We start from the raw sequence: 22,739 nt of genomic DNA, 5'->3' as shown, positions 1-22,739 counted from the left end.
TTTTAGCTGCTTCCCAACCTCTACCACCTCGGATCAGCTTCCAGAGAGGAGGTGAACAGTACTTCAGTAGGTCCAATTCAGGAGAAACTGGAGTCTATGGCCGGGGAGGTGACTGCTGTCATGGACCAACAGCTGCAGGTTGGGCCTTAACGGTCATAGATTAGTAAAGTCTGTGAAATTGCATTTTAAATGTAGGCTCATGAGATCAGTATGACAGCTGTCATCTAGTAATTTAATCAGATCCATCATTACATTTTCCTCCCTGCTGTCTCTTTAGACGCTATTGGAGACCATGATGGATGCAGCAGAGTCTCTGTGTCCTCATGTGATGAAGAAGAGTAATCTTCGAGTAGAGCTGATGAAGGCCAGCTCAGCTAGGATGGTTGTACCTAAAAGCTTTGTTAGCAAAACCCTCCTGGAGCAGTCTGGGGTAGATATCATCAACAAGATCAGGTGTGTTTGGAGGCTTCATAGTTTAAGCATTTAAGTCTGTTGTGACCTTACAGCTCCCCTCACCTTCTCTCTCTGTGGCAGTGAGGTGAAGCTGAGTCTAGCGTCCTTTCTGTCCGATCGCATCGTCGATGAGATTTTGGAGGCTCTTTCCACGTCACAGCACGTGCTGGTAAGATTAGAATCGACTGTTTTGTATTCATTAATTAACAATGGCTAGAGGGGGAAAAGTAAATGTTGATTTAAAATTATTTAGTATTTTCTCCCCTATTGATCTTGTCTCATCCTGACTCTTCACCCCTTCTGTTTGCTTGCCTTTCAACAACTTTCCTTCTTCTCTTTACATCTTTTGTCTCTCTTGCGCGCTATCTCATTGTTTTTCTTGTCACCGGTCGTCTCAGGCGGATCATCTGGTACGCCGAGGTCGCCCCTTGGTGCAGCAGGAGTCGGTGGACCTGGATGTGCCGGAGGAAAAGATTCCAAAAAGGGCATCGGCTGAGATACTGGAGGCTGAGAGGCTTGAGGATTTGGAAACATGTATGGTAGGTTATGGTGGGCAACAGGTGAGGGTGTGAGTGTTTAATTAGAATTAACGGCTGACCTACCTAAGCAAAGGGAGGCAGTGGTTCTTGCTCACAGTTAGCTGTAGCTCACAAATACACCTGCCTTAAATTTAACCTCTACCTAAAAAATTAGTTCTCGTCATCTTTACATTGACCATCATTAATTCTAGCACAGACTGAAAAACTTTTGCCAAAATGCTAACAGCACTCTTGGCTGTTATTGGCTCATTTTTAATGCAGGTGAGTAAATAGTGTAGAAAGGCTACAAAACTAGGCTGGAGTTTGATTTGATTTTGATTTGATTTTATTGATTAGCATTCAAATTCAAATCTCAGTGAAAACAGTGAGAAAAAAAAACAGTGAAAACACAACAAAAATCTACCATAAAGAAAGAAAGCATGAGACAAGGCTAATCAAAAGGTATTGGCTGAAGCATTTGCTTATTACGCCAACCCTTTTCACAAAATATCTTTTTGTATGCAGCTCCTGTACACAGGGCTTGAAGAAAATAATAAAACAAAGCAAAAACCAAACCAAACAAACAAACAAAAAAAAAAAAAAACAAAGAAAAAAAAAACTTTCCACCTTAGATAAGTAACTACATCAAAGCAAAAGAATCAAGAGGTTGGTTTTTTTTTTCTCCTTTTTGCACTTTTCATTCTTGATTTATATATTTTTCTAATACTCTATTTTTAAACATGTTTTTAAACAAGGAAAATGAACTACACCTTTTTAAATCACTGTCATAACTATTCCACAGTTTAACTCCTCTAACAGAAACACATCTCTGCTTTAAAAAAAACAAGATAAGTACAAATATAAAGAAATCTGTTCCCCTTAAGTCATATTGACTCTCCCTGACTTTGAACAGTTTCTGAGTACTGCGGCAAAGCAAGTTATTTTGTGCTTTATACATTATCTGTGCCATTTTATATTCAACTAAATCATAAAATATCAGGGTATTCAGATTAATAAACAAAATGTTAGTTGGTTCTATATAGTTTGATTGGTTTATAATTCTTATAGCTCTTTTTTGTAACTTGAAAATATGAAGAGTGTTCGTTTTATATGCATTACCCCATATCTCCAGACAATAAGTCATATATAGAAGCAACAGAGTACAATAAAGTGTGTATAATGATTTTTTGTTCAGGACATGCTTTGTTTTATAGAGAATAGCAATGGTTTTTGACATTTTTGTTTTCACGTGGTTTATATGAGACTTCCATCTCAGCTTATCATCAATTATCACTCCAAGAAATTTATTTTCGTACACTCTTTCAATTTCAATTCCATTAACCCTTATTTTAGACACATTTTTCACTTGTCTAATGCCAAAAATAATCAATTTTGTTTTCTTTATATTTAATGATAACTCATTTACATCAAACCAGTTTTTAAATATATTTAACTCCTTTTCCGCTGTAGTCAGAAGCTGTTCTAAGTTTTTACCTGAGCAGTACAGAGTGGTATCATCAGCAAACAATACACATTTTAACAGTTTGGAAACACTACATATGTCATTTATATATAATATAAATAATTTAGGGCCCAGCACAGAGCCCTGAGGAACACCACAAGTTACCTTCAACTGCTTAGATTTTACATTATTGAATTCGACATATTGATATCGTTCATCCAGGTAACTTTTCATCCACTTGTATGCTATCCCTCTTATGCCATATCTCTCTAGTTTATTCATTAATATAGAATGATCAATTGTATTGTAATGTATGTTTGCACTGATTGCCGATCACGCTTCAACTGAGTCGTCCTCGGTCAGAAGGAATGGTACTCCACAGTGATGTAGTTCAAATAACTTTACTAAGGAGGTGGCAGATGACATCAACAGGATGTACAGCGTTGGTAGGGAGGCGTTATAGGATTCACATGCAGGTAAAGGGGGTGTGAGTGTGTCTATGGGTGTGTGTGGTCATCTGTAAACAGAAAAACAAACATTTGTATTAACCACTATGGATAGCAGTGTACCCCTTCTACAGTACTGTGGGTTTCCAGCGTAATGTTATACAATCTGCCATAACCTCATGGCCACTAGATGGCACCCTAAGACCATAAATGAATTTCTGGCTCGTATATACATTGGCAACCCAGACCTCTGCAGATTACAATGATTCAGAGAATAAACATAGTAAATAGTTACATCCGCCTACAACCACAATGCTTGACAGTAAGTCGTATATGAAATGAAACATGGGCTGAACACAAGGCTGCCTGTAGTAGGCCAAAAAAACGCATCTTAGCGATAGCAACGGGACTAGCTTCTTACATAGCAAATTACACAGATAAAGTCAAACAAGCATCACTCTCATCTTACAATACTCACATGGTAAGCACGCACACAGTATTAACTCACACAGGAATGCAAGTAAATACGTTATCCTCCGACACACCTCTCATCTGTGCAGAACTGCGCTGAACACGTTCCCAACCGGAAGTACAGATACCGAGGTGCATCATGGGTAACGTAGTATAAACAGTTACAATGAACAAGCGGACTTTTAACAGCCGCCCCTGTATTTGTAGGCAAATACACTCCCGCTAGAGTCCTTCTATTTTGAAACAGTGTCATGTGAGTCCTCAGGAACTTCGGGAAGTTCTACCAGCTTAGTTACCGGGCGAACATAGGTACTGTCTTTAACTTTGACCTCGGCGGCTCGAACAACGCCATCAATCCCTGGGAAAACTTTGACAATGGTACCCACAGGCCAAAGGCCTCTAGGCAAGTTATAGTCCACAATCATAACAGCTTGTCCCACAGCCATGTTGTCAGTGGACTTCCTCCATTTCTGTCGGAGTTGCAGTCCTGGGAGGTAGTTCTGTATGAACCGCTTCCAGAAGTGGTCGCTGATGACCTGACTGTGCCTCCATCTTCTGTTCGAAAGAGTGCCTGAGGGGCCGTAAACTGCCTGGGGTAGTGCCGAATCATGCCGCCCCATCAAAAGAAGATTTGGTGTGATGGGATCTGGGTCAGCTATGTCAGCCGATGCATAGCCGAGCGGCTTTGAGTTCAAAATGCCCTCAACCTCTATGAGAGCAGTGAGTAGGACTTCTTCCGCCACAACTTGGTCCTTCAGGACTACTTGCAAAGCTGACTTCACTGCTCTGATTTCCCTTTCCCATGCTCCTCCGAAATGAGGAGAGTGTGGGGGATTGAAGCAGAAGTTGATAGTCTGCTTGGCCAGTTGCTGCTTGAGGTCCGGCTCCATGTTTTCAAACGCCGTTTGGAGTTCTCTGTGCCCACCTCTGAAATTGGTCCCTCGATCAGACCACATCTCGTATGGCTTTCCTCGGCGTGCAATAAATCTGCGTAATGACATAAGGAAGGAATCGGTGTCAAGACTAGGGAGGAGATCAAGGTGCACGCATCTGGTTGTAAGACACTTGTAGATAATTCCCCAGCGTTTCTCTCTTCTACGACCTATCTTTATCGTGTATGGCCCAAAACAGTCTACGCCCGTTGACCAGAACGGCGGCTTATAGAGTCTCAGCCGTGATGAAGGTAAGTCAGCCATTTTGGGTGTAGAAGGCGAGGCGCGCCATCTCCTACAGTCCACACACTGGTGCTGATGCTTCTTAATGGCTTGACGTCCTCTGAGAATCCAATAGGTGCGCCGTATTTCCGCAAACAGCCTCTCTGCACCTGGATGAAGGAGCTGGTCATCATAAGTTTTTATGATGAGCTTGGTCAGGGGATGTTCAGCTGCTAATACGATGGGATGAATACTGTCTGGATCTAAGTCTGCAGCTCGACGGAGGCGGCCTCCGACTCTGAGGAGACCGGTAAGACTGTCATATTCAGGGGACAGCACGCTAAGACGGCTGTCTGAGCGGACTGGGTGCCCGATCTGGAGGGCTCGGGCCTCCTCTGGGAAGCTGTCAGTCTGAGCCGAGCAAAGCAGCATGGTCTTGGTTTCTAGTTGCTCCACTGCTGTAATAGGAGCGTCAGCCGCCCCGTGTTGGGTCTGGTATGTAGCAGCAATCAGCTCATCTAGCGTGGCATACTGTGTTGGATCCGGTAAGGTCGGGGATGCAGAAGCGTGCCCACAGAATGCAGTCTTCCTGAGCTCTGCCTCACTGCATGCCGGGAACTCTGTTGGAAACTTAGGCCAAGTGTCAGCAGTTTGTGACAGAAAGGGTGGACCATGTGACCAACGATTGCAGACAGTTAGGTCAGCGAGATGTTTCCCTCTGGTGATGTCATCAGCGGGATTGAGGTCAGAGGTCACATACCGCCACTGTTCAGGAGATGTCAGCTCCTGTATTTCACAGATTCTAGTCCCCACGAATACCTTATAGCGACAGGAACAAGACTGGATCCACTGCAGCACCGTTGTAGAGTCTGTCCACAGGTAGATCGATTGCAGGAGAATGGTGAGCTCTGTCTGGAGTAATTTGGCCAATTGGGCTCCTGTGAGTGCTGCGCAAAGCTCCAGCCGGGGCATTGACACCTGTTTGCGTGGGGCCACTCTGGAGCGAGCCATCAGGAATGATGTGGCGATGGGCAGTTGTTGCTCGATTACTCGGAGATAATCCACAGCCCCATACGCCTTTTCTGATGCGTCACAGAATATGTGAGCCTCGTATGTCACATTGCTGGAGTTGTGAGAAGGAGCGTAGCAGCGGGGAATGGTGACATGCTGAAGGTGTGACAGTTCGCCTTCCCACTCAAGCCAGGACTTAAGTAGATTCCCTTCGATGGGCTCATCCCATCCTCTCTCTGTGCTCCACAGGGCCTGTACAATCAGCTTGGCCCTTGTAGTGTAGGGACAAATATAACCTAGGGGGTCATACTGGGTAGCTAGTACCTTGTACACGTTGCGCAGCGTGACCGTGGAGTAGGTTATAGGGCGGTGCTTATATCCCAGGACATCTGTCGGGCAGTGCCAGCTGAGTCCTAATGTTGACTCTTGTGGGTCGAGACTTTTGAAGTTCAGCCAAAGCTCGCAGCTCTCTGATCTAGCTGAAGCGGGCAGGTGAGCAACTACTTCGGGCACGTTGCTCGCCCACTGACGTATCTCGAATCCTCCTTGAATGAGTAAATCTCTCATTCGGTCGATGAGCTGCTTTGCTTCTTCTGGTTTGGACAGGGACTGTAAACAGTTATCCACATAGAAGGCTGTGTGGACAGAGTCACAGATGTCCTTGTGGGTGTCTTTGTGCTCCCTTGCATGTCTCTGTAGGGCGAAAATAGCACAACAGGGGCTACATGTCGTTCCGAAGGGCAAAACTCTCCACTCATATACGTCTGGGGGCCGGTCAGTTTCACAATCCCTCCACAGAAACCGTAGCAGAGGACAATCCTCTGGGAGCAGCCGAATCTGGTGAAACATGGCTTTGATATCTCCACTCACAGCTACAGGGTGTTGGCGGAAGCGGAGTAATACCCCCAGCAGAGTGGGCCCCAAGGGAGGTCCTGGTAAGAGGTAGTGGTTCAGGACGGCCCCCTGAAACTCAAACGAACAGTTGAAGACCACCCTAGCCTTATTATTGTGATGTACCATGTGATGGGGTACATACCATGACTCGGAAGAGCTATGTGTCTCATCTGGGCTCAGCTTAACAACATAACCAGAATCTACTAACCTGTGGATCTCCTGGCTGTATGTGAGGGTCAGATCAGGATTCTTGGCCAGCTTACGTTCGGTGGATCTGAGGAGGCCTTTTACTGCTTCAGGAGAGACACACATCCGTGGAAAGTCCCTTCTTCTCAGCAGCGGAGTGGCGTATCTCTCGACACCGTCTACTGGGACTCTGATGGTCTTTGTCTCCAACATAGCTACCGCCTCTCTGTCCTCCTTTGACCGTGTGACCTCCTTCTCTGTCCTGTAGGGGGGAGCATCTAGTTGCCACAAACGCTTCACATCTTGATGCAGGGCCTCTGCAGGAGAAAGGCACATGTTCAGGCACTGCAGGTCCCCCTCAGATGTAGGCATACTACTGGCCGGCCCCTGGATGGCCCATCCGAGCTTGGTGCAGATAGCTACTGGCCCTTTGGACGACCCCCGAAGGACGGGGCGGACAGGGGTGATGAGATGAGCGTTATCTGAGCCAATCAGCACCAAAGGTTGGATCTGGTTAAATCCCTCAATCTGGACTTTCTGTAAGTGAAGATACTTCTTCTTTAGCTGTTCAGCTGGACATGACTGAGTAGCTAGGCTCAGTTGTTGGGCTGTGAAGGCATGTGTTACTTTGTACCTCACTTTGGGCTTAGCCCTTGGTGACACCTGAAATGAGACAAAGCCTCCCTTCATCTGGATTACATCTCGACGGATAGTTCTCAGTGAGAGTGTTGCTTCCTCCTGTTCCAAACCTAGAGATTTAACTGCCGCTGGAAGCACAACAGTCTTCTCTGAGCCGTCATCGAGCACAGCAAATGTATCCAGTGATTTGCCCCCATGATGTAGTTGGATTGGTACTACCTTAAGCATAACACGACCTGAGTGACTTGAATAGTCTAGGTAGACCATACTAGTACTCACAGTTAGTATGTTAGGGTCCCGCTTCTTGGCCTCAACCAGGTCATGGAGCACCGACAAATGCTGGTCACCACAGGTGCTGCACGGCTTCTTCAGAGTACACTGCTCTGGAGAATGTTTACGGCCACAGCGCCAGCATTTGGCCTTCTCGGTAATCCAGGTAGCCATAGCTTTGAGGTCTAGCCTTTTGAATCCATCACAGCCATTCAGATAATGCTCTGTCCCTTCGCAGTATGGACAATAAGGTTTGAACTTCTGTTTCTTCTTAGGTTGGACTGTCGGATCTGGAGCTGTAGATTCTCCCTCCTGTTTTAGCTTGGCTTGGGCTGGATTTGGGCCGTAGTAGATGGAAGCAGATCTGTTGTGTGGCTTGAGCCCTGCTGAGGCTTTGAGTAGGTTCTTCTCTGGACGTGGCTTGTCCGGGGGCATTTGAGAGGCTTGTCTGGATAGCTGAAGGACTTGGGATTTCCGTTCGAGCCATTCTGAGAAGTCGTACATATTGTATGTTCGGCTGCTGCCACTGCGGATGATCCCCCGGGTGATACAGTACTCGATGAAGTTGTCCCTGTAGTTCAGAGGGAGCTTGGTAAGCAGTCTATCCACATGTGAACCACAATGAAGCTCACTGGCTGCTACTTCATCCATGGTACTGAGAAGCCCAACCAGGCTGGACACCGACAGGGAGAGGTCTTCAATAGCTTGAGAGTCTCCGGCTCTAATAGGGGGGCAGTTTAATATAGTGCTAAGCTCACTTTGGACTAACTGCCTTGGCTGTCCATACCTCTGCTCTAGCGCCCTCATTGCACTAGTGTAGGGAGTGCGGTCGTGAATGTAGCGCTTGGCTACCTGTAGGGCGCTGGGATGCTCTAGATGATCTAGTAGGACCTGATACTTGTAATCTTCTCCCAGATGAGAATATGGCCCTAAGGTGCTGTCCAGCCCTTTCTTTAATAAGGCGAAGTCACTCTCTCTCCCCGACCGGAAGATCACCAGCTTAGGCTTTGGAATGCCATATGAAGATGCCACCATCATCTCCATCAGGTTTGGTAGAGGCGTTCCTGCTGGGTAAATTGTGGCAACCTGTGGATTATGGTGTTCAGCAGAGGAAGATGATGAATAGTTACATCCTGAGGGATAAGGAACATAGTATTTGCCAGCTGGATCGGGCAAAGCTTCAGGATGCAGTATGGTGGGCACAGGGGGATGAGCTTCTGCCCACTGTGATGGCTGGGGCACAGGTGCTGGTGGACCTGAAGGTTGCTGCAAGTACACAGGATTAGCTGGATGTCTGACTTGGAAGACAGGAGCAGCGGGATGTGACATCTGCTGCAGACTCGCTGGGTCCACAGCCTGTGATAGCTGGTGCATTGAAAGATGAGCATGTTGTAGTGGCTGATCAGCTGGGGATGCAGAATGTAATAGCTGCACCTGGCCTGGCCTGTTTATCAGGGGCTGATGTTCCGATCGCTGATATGAGAAGGGTTCAGCAGTGCATCGTCCAGGTCTCCTGAGTGGCGTCGATGCGGCTACATAAGTGGCAGGGTGCAGCACTGGCTGAATGTGAAGGCTCGCTTTACGGGGAGGTGATGGAGCAGATGTTTCCGCTTGCGTTGGCATGTTTGCAGGTGTTGTGGTGCCCTGCTCTGAGGGACTTACTAGCACAGTTAGTGGCTCTGTGGTATCATGTAACACCTCATTGCTAGGTTGTAGTGGTGCAACTTCTGTTATGGAGGAAATACGTTGGGGTTGTTCTAACGCTCCTGTTTCTGGGGGAAGAGGACTGCCAGGTTTAGAAGCTTGCTCCAAACGCTCCACCCGCTTTAGTAATGTCCCACGAGTTTCCTCCATAGACACTTGCAGTTGAGTCATGTGTTGGAGGTAGGGCTGGGCGATATGACCCAAAATTCATATCTCGATATTTTTTAGCTGGATGGCGATATAAGATATATATCTCGATATATTTTTTTAAAGCCATAAAGTAAGAACAAAAAGAGAGTTCTTAGTCAAAGCTGTGTCCCAGATGTCACACAGGCACTTTTATTAACATAGAACAGATATACATAAAATTTACTCAAAAATAAATTATGAGCATTTATTAAATAATAATGCTCCATAAATAAAAGAAAACAATGTTGTTTTTGTGCTAAACAAAAAGCTCACAATTGTGCAGTCAAAATGTAAACCAAAAGACGCTGAGCACAATAACAAAGACAGATTTCACAGCTGCTCTGTTCCCAACTTCTACTGCGTGACTGACAGCCTGGAGTTTGAAATCCGCTTCGCAACCACGTCTCTTAACAGGTGCCATTTATGGTCCTTATACACAGTAGGGTAATATTACGTTGAAGCACAGTACGTATCACTCCGCGAGGCTCAGCCGTAATGCCCCGACAATCCATCAAGCGGTGCAGCTCCGTAGCTTACCAAAGTCGTACTAAAACATTTTTTCACAGATTGCTGAGCGCCGTGTTCCACATAAAATCGGTTCGCAGTCATCAAGCACAACCAGAATTCATACATAAGGCGCTGTTAGGTATTTTAGTACCATGGTAGCATTTACTGGATATTGTTTTATAGTGACATTATGCAGGAAAACTCTGTCATTCAATAAGGCCCCTTTGTTTTAGTTATTTTTCTCTTTGACCCAAGAATTGATGTGTGAGAATCACAGGCTGGTACAAGGTTGAAATACCACAGAGATCACTCCCTCAGCTACATTAGTTTCTTAATCTTTTAGACGCCTGTTGAAGGCCAAATGGTTTGTTTCAGATTTCACTAATGTAAGAACTCTTTGTTTTGTGCCTTGAAAATATGTCGCTGAGATAATCACAATTGTAGCTGAACTGATACACTACACAAAGGATGCTTCTTCACCCAAGGGCAGGAAGACGCTCCCTTATCTTGGTCTGTACTGGTTTAAACTGATAAATCTGCTGTCTCATGAATTTTACCCTCTATATAAACTGTTGTACTTGTGAATAAAGTTGAGTCACTTTGGGAAGACAATCTAAAGCAGTCTCTGTTTTCTTGTTCTCCCAAGCTGCTCCCGAGCTGTAACTCGTTAACGGAGATTTGCCGTGTCCATCTTGTCGCTTCCTGCAGGTGAAGCGATGGGGGAGGAGGGGAGGCCGAGTAACGTTGCTTAAAGACGAAAGTGGACAAAAGAGAGGCAAACTTGCGGCTCCACAAGTATAATTATAACGTAACATAGACTATATCGATATAAAGGATATTGTCACATCTTATATCTCGTATAAAAATATATCGATATTTTTTAAAAACTCGATATATCGTCCAGCTCTAGTTGGAGGACACTGCTCCAAACTGATTCCATCTTCTGCCATCTCTCATCCTCTTCATAGTCGGAGCTGCTTGAACTACTTGGAGCTCTAGATGGCTCGGGTGGCTCAGTTAGGTTGTGCTCATAGTCCACCAGATGTCCCGGAAGTTTCTTCTCCCGCGCTGGACGGGGGCTATTCGATGCACCTCTATCCCGAGGGTTTGCCATCTCATTAACTCAGCCAAGGCGAACTCCGGCTCGAAGGACCACTTGTAATGTATGTTTGCACTGATTGCCGATCACGCTTCAACTGAGTCGTCCTCGGTCAGAAGGAATGGTACTCCACAGTGATGTAGTTCAAATAACTTTACTAAGGAGGTGGCAGATGACATCAACAGGATGTACAGCGTTGGTAGGGAGGCGTTATAGGATTCACATGCAGGTAAAGGGGGTGTGAGTGTGTCTATGGGTGTGTGTGGTCATCTGTAAACAGAAAAACAAACATTTGTATTAACCACTATGGATAGCAGTGTACCCCTTCTACAGTACTGTGGGTTTCCAGCGTAATGTTATACAATCTGCCATAACCTCATGGCCACTAGATGGCACCCTAAGACCATAAATGAATTTCTGGCTCGTATATACATTGGCAACCCAGACCTCTGCAGATTACAACGATTCAGAGAATAAACATAGTAAATAGTTACATCCGCCTACAACCACAATGCTTGACAGTAAGTCGTATATGAAATGAAACATGGGCTGAACACAAGGCTGCCTGTAGTAGGCCAAAAAAACGCATCTTAGCGATAGCAACGGGACTAGCTTCTTACATAGCAAATTACACAGATAAAGTCAAACAAGCATCACTCTCATCTTACAATACTCACATGGTAAGCACGCACACAGTATTACCTCACACAGGAATGCAAGTAAATACGTTATCCTCCGACACACCTCTCATCTGTGCAGAACTGCGCTGAACACGTTCCCAACCGGAAGTACAGATACCGAGGTGCATCATGGGTAACGTAGTATAAACAGTTACAATGAACAAGCGGACTTTTAACATGTATCAAACGCCTTTTTAAAGTCTATAAATACACCAACAGTATATTCCTTATTATCTATTGCATTAGATATCCCTTCAACAAGTTCCATCACTGCCATTGAAGTGGACCTTTTCACTCTAAAGCCATATTGGTTATCGCTTAGGAGATTATGCTTCTCCATATATTTATCAAGTCTATTAACAAAAAACTTTTCTAAAATTTTTGAGAACTGTGGGAGTAGTGATATTGGCCTGTAATTGGTAAACTGACATCTCTCTCCGTTTTTATGGATTGGAATAACTTTTGCTATTTTCATTTGTGAGGGAAACACACCAGTTTGAAAGGACAGATTACAAATGTATGCGAAAGGTTGCACTATATATTCTATAATACTTTTAACTAATATCATGTCAATACCAAAACAGTCAGTGGACTTTTTATTTTTAAATGTCTTCACAATGTTAATTATTTCTCTATGAGTTGCAGCACCAATAAACATGGAGGACACATTCTGAGTAATATGTTTATTTAGGTCGTTATTATTTCTTGACTCTGGAATTTCTTTTGCTAAATTAAAGCCAACATTTAAAAGAAATCATTAAATTCATTTGCAATGTCTTTAGTTTTATCAAGCACAATATCTTTATCTTTTTTTAAAAATTCTGGATAATTCTTATTTTTTGAGCCCTTTTTGATTAGACTGTTTAATATCCTCCATGTTTCTTGTGTGTTACTTCTACTTTGCTCCAATAATTTGTGGTAATATTTTTTCTTACTTGTTCTTATAATATTTACTAATCTATTTTTATATAACTTGTACTTTATTTCAGCATCTTTTGTCCTCTGTTTTATGAATCTCTTATATAGATTATTTTTCTTTTTACATGCATCTTCTATCCCCTTTGTGATCCATGGCTTATTTGATCTGTGATGCTTTCTAGTGATTTTCATTAAAGGACAATGTTTAAGTTCACTACCAGCAGTGCAATATATATTATTTCTCCCAGCCAAACTGGAACAGAAGCAAGTGAAAACAGTCTTTTATAGGCCTCGAGTTAAGAGGTGAAATATTTAGCAGTGTCCGTTTTTTTTCTGTTGGCAAAACAAAGATGATAACTGTAATCATCTGGCAGAAAAGTGTTGGTGCAGTCTGCTGTGGGGAAAAGCAGCAAGTCCTCCTGTCCTCTGTCTTCCTCTGGTTCCATAGTTATCTCCACGTTTTTTTCTTCTTCTTCTTAAATCTTTCCCCTGCCTCCCTCTCCTTCCTCCTCTGCTTCCTTTCATTTTCCTCGCTTGTTCTTCGTTAGGCCTTACTCTGTGTTGTCTCCCTTTCTCTTCAATCTTTTCCTCTTTTCCTTCTTCTCTTTTCCTCCTTTGCTCCATGGAGATTCTGTGCTGCACCAGTGTAAGTAATAGTGGACTGCCTCGCTCGATTCTCGTTCCTGTCCACTTTTCTTTGCTCTCACTGTTCTTTTCCTTGTCCCTCACTCTCCCCTGTGCATGCCTGCTATACAGTCCTCACTGGGTTCTTTTACAATTTGGTGTATGAAGAGTGTTTCCTTAAAAAGAAGCAGTAGAGCTTCCCTCATCCTGCCACTGTGTTTAAGGATAAATAATAAAGATAACATTTCAAACCCCTTTAAAATTCTAGAGATTTGTCAGATTAACCAGTTGATACTTTGGTTTGTTAACTAACAGTATGAGCTCCAAGTCTGAAGAAAACTGGCCTACAATATTGTTATTTTCTTTAAAATATGTTCTAAGTTAAATATACATTTGGCTTCTGGAGATCCGATCTCATCTTGTGGCACTGAGATACGAGTAAATAAAAGCAGCAGTCAAGACTTCGGAGAAGGGGTGGACAAAAAAATTTATTAAAGGGCCACATAAGACTCCGGGATTGTTGTGGAGGGCTGCAGCAATAAGCTGAACTCAGTTCTGCCCAATATTAATTTTTATCTCTTCATAAGCTTGACGGTTAAACACAGGAAGCTATAATATCTGTTATTGAGTTTCAACGTTAAGGAATTAGAAATATAAGATGTGGAAAACATGTTAACGGCTCGCTTGTGTCGCGTTATGACAGATGTGCTGTTTGTTCTTTTGTTCACTCTTTTTGTACTTGCACACAGTTGTTGCTTACGTGGTTTTAAAATCTTCAGCACTCATCCACTCGTCACTTATAGAAAATAAAGTTTTCATTTTAGTTCACAGTTGCTACAAGTGTAACTTTTCCTCCTGCAGATGACTCCAAAATCCAAAAGGAAGAGCATCCACAGCAGGATGCTGCGACCAGTGTCTCGTGCCTTTGGTTAGTACTTCATATTTCTGAGTTTACATGTTATAACACCACGTTCTCTTAAATTGAGATTATCATGCTGTCTTGCTGCTTTAGGCTATACAAAGCAGAATAATTCTAGTTTTGTAGTTGGATTAATTTTTTTTTTACCTTTTGTGATTTTTATTTCTTGTTTAGTTTTTATTGGTTGGAAATCTTTAGTTTTACTTAAATTTGTGTTAGTTTTAGTGTTTAGTTTAGTTATAGAGGACACATGCCAGAGGCAAGATTTAGGAAAATATTTAGAAAAATAGACGCAAAGTTTCAAATATGTCCAATAAACCGTCATCAGCTAAGTCATGTTAACTTTGTTTTTTCCTTTTTTAAAAGACAATTTTCCAAGTTCCCAAAATCATTTCATGTTGTTAACGTGTCATAAAAATCTAGTTTTTATTTTTTTTATTATAGTTAAAATCTTTTTTTCATATCTAGTTTGAGTTTTTCAGTTTGTAGTTTTAACTGTAATAACGTTAATAAGAAGTTGACTTGATGGGGTTTTATTTTTTATTTCTCTGTATTTGATCCTATAAAATTACAAATCTACAGAGATGGAGTTTGACCTGGACAAAGCCCTAGAAGATGTCCCCATCCATGTGGAGGATACTTCAACTTCATCTCACACTCCATCCACTCCATCTATGGTGCTGCCCAAACTGGAGCCATGTCCCACAGGTGTGATGGTGGAGCTTCCATCTGAGGAAGAAAAAAAGCTCCAGCACTTCACCAAACTCCGACCTCGGAGGAACAAAAAGACACATTCCAGCAAAGTACCAGTGAGTGGTCAAGATGGGTTTCTCAAGTTTACTTCAAGGCATTAGTGAGCTTACATTTGTCTCAAAATAACATATAAGACCTCTTTAGATATAGTCCAGTGCAGTTGATCTGCTTTCTGTCAGATGGTCCAGAAAATCTTTTTTCTTTCAGCAAATCAGCAGCACTCCATCTCAAGATGGGGAACAGAACAGCCTCATGGGAAGGGTGGATGAGGGTGTAGATGAGTTCTTCTCTAAAAAAGTCACCAAGATGGATTCCAAGTAAGGACTGTACTCTTGTCTCTTTATGTTTTTATCCACTGAATACATAAGTTGAAATGGGCTTCATCTTGACATTTCTAATACTCCTCTCTTATTAAGTCTTTCTCTCATGTGTCCCTTTGTCCGTCGTGTCTTTTCTCAGGCGTTCCCTGAAGAGTTCAGAATCTCAAGATGGCGAGAAGAAAAAGAAAGGAGGATTTCTAAATCTCATCAAACGATCCTCTAAATCGGATAAATCAGACAAACTGGATAAGTCTGAGAAAATCCAGGCCACTTTAACATCCTCGGGTCCATCACCCTCTGCACAGCCATCCGTCATCCCAGAGGAGCCTTCCTCACCGAAGGTTGCAATTAAGAGCCCAGCACCTGAGCCGAAGTCGAGGTGAAGATGAAGACTAAAGCAGAATTATATATATATATATATATTTTTTTTTTTTTATATTCCTCTGTAACCACTCCCAGCTTTTTTGACAACATTTCCGTCTCCACCACAGAGACGCCTCCAGTCGCTCACAGCCCACAGACTACAGCAGCAGCTCAGACCGCTCAGAGGAGCTGAGGACACCAGACTCCATGGACGAACCCTGGGAGGGTTCAGATGGCAGGGGGAGTCCTCAGGGAGGCAAGCGGTATCCTGGTGTGCAGATGATGGGCAGTGGGCTCCTAGCAGAGATGAAAGCCAAGCACGAAAGAAGAGCGTACAAGGTAAAGTGATGCCAATTAAACCAAAAAATAAAGAAACTACACAAAGTACATGAAAATGGGGCACAGCAATATGTATGATGGCTCTGTTTCAAAGATGAAGACAAAGACTTGAGGCAAATCCAAAAAGACTTAAACTCTGCAGTTCTGTCGCACATATACAAGCTTAATTTAGTGAGTAAAAAGTCTTTGAGTTAAGAATGTATTACAGAGCAGTCACACACATAAACATGCCGAACTAATCCTGCAAACATCCTGCCAGTGGAACCAAATAGCTACTGCTCTACTTATTTCTTTGATTGGTGATATAATGAAGCGGTTTAAAGTTGATTCATATGTTTGGGCTTTTAAATGGGTAGAGAAGCACACAGGGATTAAAATGCGTTAAAATATATTTACACATTCCAGGAATTAAAGTCATTGTCTATGCTAATTGTTTGTCTATAAATGTATACACACATGCACACACATTTTTTTTTTATTTTGTCTGTATTTGGATTTAAAAGGCCTTTGGTTCAGATGCCCTTCCTCCTCCTCCTCCTCCTCCCCCTTCACCTCCTTCTCACCCTCACCCCTGACACTCGTCACGACTCACTCCACCCTGGGTTCAAGCCCAGTCTCTGAAGTTGAGCTAAAGATATTGCCTTAATAAGCGACGCAATAAAAGAAGATGAATATTTTTTTTAAATGGGACTTTCCTGTCCTGTCACACTTCATTTAGTGGATTTCCTATTTGTCTCGCCTGGGCCATTTTCACAGCTTTTTTTTCCTCCTTCCTCTTGGTATACCCTCATTTCTTGTCAAAACACAGCCTATTTTTTTTTCTTCTTTCATATTCGAGCAGTGATAATCTTTTTACTTGTTTTTGTTTTTGAATGTAAAGCAATTCGTCCTTGTGGCTAATTATTGCTCTGTAGTTGGGTGGGGCCCTTACATGGCATCAGTTTTGGTATTAGGGTTGTTCTTAGCTTGTGAAAATAATACTGCAGTTAATTTTTAATCAATATTGTGTTATTTAAGTTTATTTAAAACAAGTCTTATTTAGCAGATAAATGGAAAAATAAACTGTAAACTGTAGTTTTAATAAGTTCAGAGGATCCTGATCAGTCAATCAACGATATCCCAGTACACCCTTGCTGGTGGTGCTTTTTTAAAAAGAGCATATTTGGATTCAAAGCACTCTAGGTTATGAGCTTCCACTTGTCAAAGCTCCTTTATTCAACAGTCACTAAGTGTGACGTCCCCGCTGGGAGGATGTGTAAAATAAGAAGCATCGAAAATCAAAGGCATGCAAGGACCCTGATGACCTCAGGCTGCTCACAGCACCTGACAACATGTTGACATAAAAACACAAACAAGCCTCTCTGCCAGAGGGCAAGGTGAGAGTAGCAGGAATGGAAACAAGTGCAAAGTTGAATTGATGGAAACATGAAATCAAGCAAAATGACAAAATTAAGACGAAAAAGAAGGCCGATTTTATTTTTTTCTGTCATGACTCACAGCATGACATAAGTGCTGTGAATATTCTACCTACATAGATTTCCCAGCCATACAACTACTCGTCCCGCACGTCCGTCTGCTTTCTCCACTCTGACATATTTATTTCCCCTGGTGTGTATTAAAAATAGAAAAGGAAAAAAGAGAAAACGGAAAAAAAAGTATTTTGATTCAAAGGGGGAAGAATTAGTGTGGCAACACCAGGGATTAAACTAAAAGTTTGCGCACCGAGAGGTTTGTGGTATTTGCATCATTCGGGGGTTTCTGGGTCTTGTACCTTGTATCAGTAGCACTAAAGCTTCTCCTGCTGTACGCCGCTTCTGGTTGGCTTCCTGGTGTGTGTATGGTTGAAACTGAAAAACTGCAAATGCATGTGTGCACTTGAGCCTGATCTAAAACTATTCAGCTGTTTTGTGTAGTGATCCAGTGTTTATTTGTTTTTTTCCGTCTGCTCTAGTCTTCCAGCCCTGACAGACCTGACAGCAATACAACAGGTGAGCTTTTTTCTTCTTCATATACCTGAAATTTTAGAGGAGAAAGTTTAAGAATCTTTTTGATGTTTCCAGTACAATAAAACAATAAAAAAACAGATTTTTCTTTTTCATTGTTACACGTGTAAAACAGCCAAGCCTCAACCCACCACTCCAGAAAGCAGGTCTCCAGGTGGTTCTGTTAGTAAGCCCGACCCTGCTTCTCCAGAGAAGACCTCACCACGCGGTGAGACTAAGCCAGAGCCAGCTCCTCGTCTCAGAGCTACATCTTCCTCGAGTTCCCCAGGAGGACCAGTAAGTCCCAAACCACCGGTGCCACAGGGAGCAAAGCCTGCTCTGGCTGCTCGACCTACAATCCCGCAGAAGCCGAGGACCACGAATAGCAGCAGGAGCATAGGTACTGTCAAACTCTGTGCGATGTTTTATTTTGTTAGGTATGTATCCATACTTAATGCTTAAAGATTGTTTTCTCTTGCTTTGTTTTTTCTTCACATAGATGAGAGCTCAGATTCCACCAGCAGTGGCAGTGTGTCTCATAAAGCCACAGGTCTTCCTCCAACACTGAAGAGGGTGCTATCGGAAAAAGGCAAGGACGGAGTCTCCACCAACAAAACCACTCAGGAAGGTACGTTTCTCCTATTTTGTTCATGTTAACACATTAAAGAAAATAGATTTAGAGCCTCACTGAAAATGCAGTGAACTGTCAGTCATCCCCGTATAAATACATCAGCTGTTACTTTTTTGTCTCCTCGTGAAGTTGGACAGACTGGTGGATGTTTGATCTCGCTGTCAGGATCTGACACAGTGTTTGCTTCCCCTGCGGTCTCGTATTTGCTATCGTGCCGTGGAGGCCGCTGCTGTATTTTCTACAAAATGACAGATGTGACACTGACAGATTCGGGTCACAGCTCTCACAAGGCTCTCACTGCCTTTGATCTACTATCTATTATGTAACACTTACACATAATTATTAATGTGAGAGTTTGTATTTGAAACCCTGGTCCAGTGGCCAATCTTCAAGTGACCTTTGACAAAAGTTTTCATTTCAAACATGAATACTGGGTAGATCCCAACATTTAAAACGTAAAGCACTGCCTTTATATTCCTTATGATGATTGTAAATTCAACTTTATATGAAAAAAGTAAATGAAATGCAACATCACAGAAAGAAATAACTCGGAAAGGTTCCAGAGTTGCCTAAAGGAGGAGCTCAGTTTAGTAGCCACATAAAGAAGTCATTGATTTGAATCTAAATATGACACAAGAAGGAGCTGAAATGTAGTCCCTGTTGTTATCTGGTTGTTATCTGTTCCTGATGGAGGAATCCACACAGTGTGTTTATTCAAACTACATTTAAACAGCAATGTTAACTTCTGTTCAGATTAAAGTCCCAGTTCACCAGAAGCCTGAAGCCACTGTGGTCCAGTAAGCGAAGACTACAGACCGTCTTCCCCCTGGTCTCAGTCATCTCACTGAACTTGCCCATATTACTGTCCAAACACCTCATGTTCCCCATGATGATCACTCAACAGCTCCGCCTCTGAAACTCTGCACTTTGCACTTTCCTCCAGATCTCATCTGGGATCCCAGGCCTCGCTCCAGGCACTGCAGTTGTCAGCGTGATCTGCTGGTCAATGTAGTGCAAAGTAAAACCACTAGTAAACTTTAAAAAAAAAATGTAATTTTGCAAGATTTCAAAAGCAAAAAGTTGCCATTTTGACTCAACATAATGATCACAATAAGCAAGAAAAATCAACTTCATGCAGGCTACCACTCAGAAAAAGTGTTGTGAGTTTGGAGTGAGATTCTTTTTGAAAGTAGATACAAAGTACAGCTCCTGAAATATGCTGAAACTACAAAGACGGGATCAAAGCCAATATTCAAACTGTGGACAGCATAAATCTTAATCCCTAAAGTGAGTTTATGTATTATTAACTGAGTGTAGGGCTGCCGTTGAGAATATTTAAAATATTGCAATTTTCTCTCCATTTCTTAATGGAACATATGGAACGCCACTTCTTTCATTCCCGTGGGACCACAGAGCTTAAATTCATTCATGTCAACTCAACCAATCATATGCCATGGTACTGAATCTTACTCTTCAAATTGCACAGTCACAATGGTCTGTTGCCAGTTTAGAAATATGGTTAAAAAAGCTAACTATGCTTCTGCTCGAGGCTCTGAGCTAAAAGGTCCAAACATAGATAGCTAAAATGTTACAAGTTCTCTTGATTTAATTTTATTTTCGCTTTCCTTTCATAGTCTTATAACTTAATAATATCATTATTACAGCAGCAAACATGGTTATTTTTTCCATTATCCTACTGTTCAAAAATAACCATAATATAGAAAGAGAACCGAGGTGAAAATAAGCAGCCATCAGTCCTTGTGGGTTAGTCACTAAACAATAAACAGCTAAAACGGTTAAAGTTTTCTTCTCTTTCTTGCTTCATTATTTCTTCTCCTTTTATCTCCACCAGTGAGATCTATGTTGGACTCTGTTCAGCGATCCAGCCCTCTCAGCACCAACTCTGAAGATCACAGCTCCTCCAAGAACAAGGACCAAAGTGCAAACTCAGACAAGGACAAAGCAGCAGGCAAGAAGTCCTCAGACTCTGGGGAGGAGGCAGACAAAGACTTTATTTTGATATAAGTAAAACAAATTGACGTAAAACGCCTGTTGACAAGCTTCAAATTTACATTGAACGAAGGAAGGCCCCCACAGGGCAGCAAACCTAACTGTTGTTTCTTTTGTGTTAGAGCTTGTACCTGTAGGTCCTGTCTGACTGCAAAGTACAACAATCATATTTGGTTTGTAGTAGTTTATAAAAAGAAAACCTCTTAATTTAATCATGTTTAATGATGGGTTTTAACTCCTTGGTTATCTAACCTAACCCAAATACTTTACTATGTCGCAAAAGAGCTTCCTTCTCACAGACAGCCTTCTCTCTCCTCTCTAGATCACACTATTGATCTCTGCTTTCAGGTAAAAATCTCATGTCTGGAACTTGAATAGAAATCTTAAGTTTTCAAACCACTAAAAATGATGCATGACATTTATACAAAAAAGCAGAGAGACTGTGAAAGTGTGTGTACGTGTAAAATCTTTAACTTGAGTCTTTCTGTTGTCTGTTGCCATAGCTCGTCTCCGAAGGACCAAACACGCAATACCGCTCACGTCACGATTACTGTACTTTACCCATACAACCAGACCAGGAATCAATGGTGTTTGTTTTTTTCAATATATTTTTACAGATTTTGGTATATACAATCTTCAGCATGTGCAAAGGACTTTTTGGGGACTTCAACGGTGCCTGAATCCATTATGCAATTCGTGTTTTTTTTACAGGAATATACAGGTTTCAGCTGAGACTCTAAGCAAAGACAGAACTCAGATATATTTGATGTACTTTGACTTACTCACAGGGGACTAGCCAGACTACACTGCAGGACTGAGGGATAACTCTAAATCAGTGTAAAGCAAACACACCACCTGGACTCAAGTTAGACTCACTGCAAGAGCTGGAGTGACAGTGCGATGTGTTTAACCTGAACTTTATTGATAATCAGTATGGCTTCAGCACTGTTAAATAATACTGTTCTCTGTACGTAAACACTGTGGAAAAATATCTTATTTGCTGTTTTAAGGGGAGAGGATACCACTAAAGTGCAATACAGAGTTTGATTGTATACATTTTGGCCAAATTTCTGTGTTTATAACAAAATTAAATTCTTACTAAGTGTTCCTGAAAACAAATTGCAGCCTTTAGTCGAAATGTTGAGACTCTGTATTGCTCTTAAAGATAAAGAGGGCTCCTTCCTTCCTTCCAAAAACAGACTAATGTTATTCATTGAGTAATATTGACATTCCTCCAAAAGAAAAGCCCAGGCTTTGAAAATAACCTCATCAGTTTGTCCTCTGTGTAAAAGCAGGATACAGGAAGGAAATCCAGCCTTCAGACACTCTTCTTCCTCAGCATCTTCCAAATTTAGTTCACTTTTACTTTCCACACAGGACGGGGGAAAAATCTCAAGCCATTAGGTGGCAATCATAATGCTTAAATTCAAAAAGCAAGCAGTGCCTAAAGTGAAAGTGAACTGAAGGTAGCAGTATTTTGACCACGTGGACCTTCGGGCTATTTTGTACATACCATTTTCAGGATCTGACTGAGTCACATTAGCTCGGGTCTCAGGCCAAATTCTTCTGATTTCTCTCTTCTAAGAACAAGCAGTGACCTTTTCACACTGATACAGTTTGCAAACTTTCTCAAATACATGGTGCTTTTGGACTCAATAATCTTCAGAATTGAAAAAAAGTAAAGAAAACAGTGAAAGTGGCAAAGGATTTGTGGACAGCTCATCTCTCCATCTGCACGTGATGCTGTTTTTTTTGATACTGGACCGTGCAGTTTCACAGACGTTGCATAAATGGTTTGATATCCCACTCATGCCACGTCGGTTTTTAGTGGCCGATATGCTTCAGTCAGCCCACTCTTCCTGAGTGTGATGCTGCACTGTGTTGCCAGTTCAGTCTTAAACAGATGCCTCTGTTTTTATTTCGAGCTCTGCAGTCACTCGGTCTGACATAATGTCAGCATCACACTCTATAAACACCGGTATGTAAACTCCAACCTTTTATATCGCATTAACTACTTATTCTGCAGGTCGAGCTGTGCTCTATTGTCATTTTGATATGTGCGCTCAAGATTGGGTCTTCATGAACAGTGTGAAAGGGCCATGGCTTGTATTTATGTTACTGTGCAAGAGCCTAATTCAAGTCAGGGCCAAAGGTCTTACTGGTGCACCTTTTCCATATATTATGGTGTCTTCTGATG

At 42.4% G+C, this 22,739-nt stretch overlaps 1 protein-coding gene across 1 annotated transcript in view; it reads left to right on the top strand.

Moving 5' to 3' along the window:
- The window catches only part of LOC146658598 (F-actin-uncapping protein LRRC16A-like), an 83,564-nt gene extending 61,835 nt beyond the window's left edge, over positions 1-21,729 (top strand). The window contains exons 26-38 of the mRNA XM_085422278.1: positions 7-138; positions 278-453; positions 535-622; positions 852-992; positions 14,087-14,153; positions 14,727-14,953; positions 15,105-15,214; positions 15,357-15,596; positions 15,709-15,919; positions 17,871-17,907; positions 18,038-18,301; positions 18,401-18,529; positions 20,385-21,729. Coding sequence (XP_085278404.1) covers positions 7-138; positions 278-453; positions 535-622; positions 852-992; positions 14,087-14,153; positions 14,727-14,953; positions 15,105-15,214; positions 15,357-15,596; positions 15,709-15,919; positions 17,871-17,907; positions 18,038-18,301; positions 18,401-18,529; positions 20,385-20,557 — 1,995 coding nt within the window. The 3' untranslated portion in view covers positions 20,558-21,729. The remainder of the gene's footprint in view (positions 1-6; positions 139-277; positions 454-534; positions 623-851; positions 993-14,086; positions 14,154-14,726; positions 14,954-15,104; positions 15,215-15,356; positions 15,597-15,708; positions 15,920-17,870; positions 17,908-18,037; positions 18,302-18,400; positions 18,530-20,384) is intronic.
- The last annotated feature ends 1,010 nt before the right edge of the window (positions 21,730-22,739 follow it).

Source organism: Rhamphochromis longiceps, linkage group LG11, assembly GCF_057381845.1.
Source record: "Rhamphochromis longiceps isolate RC_006_pf linkage group LG11, R_longiceps_female_GT1.1, whole genome shotgun sequence".
NCBI classification, from domain to species: domain Eukaryota; kingdom Metazoa; phylum Chordata; class Actinopteri; order Cichliformes; family Cichlidae; genus Rhamphochromis; species Rhamphochromis longiceps.
Note: the sequence above shows the minus strand (reverse complement) of the source record. Positions and strands in the feature narration are given on the sequence as shown.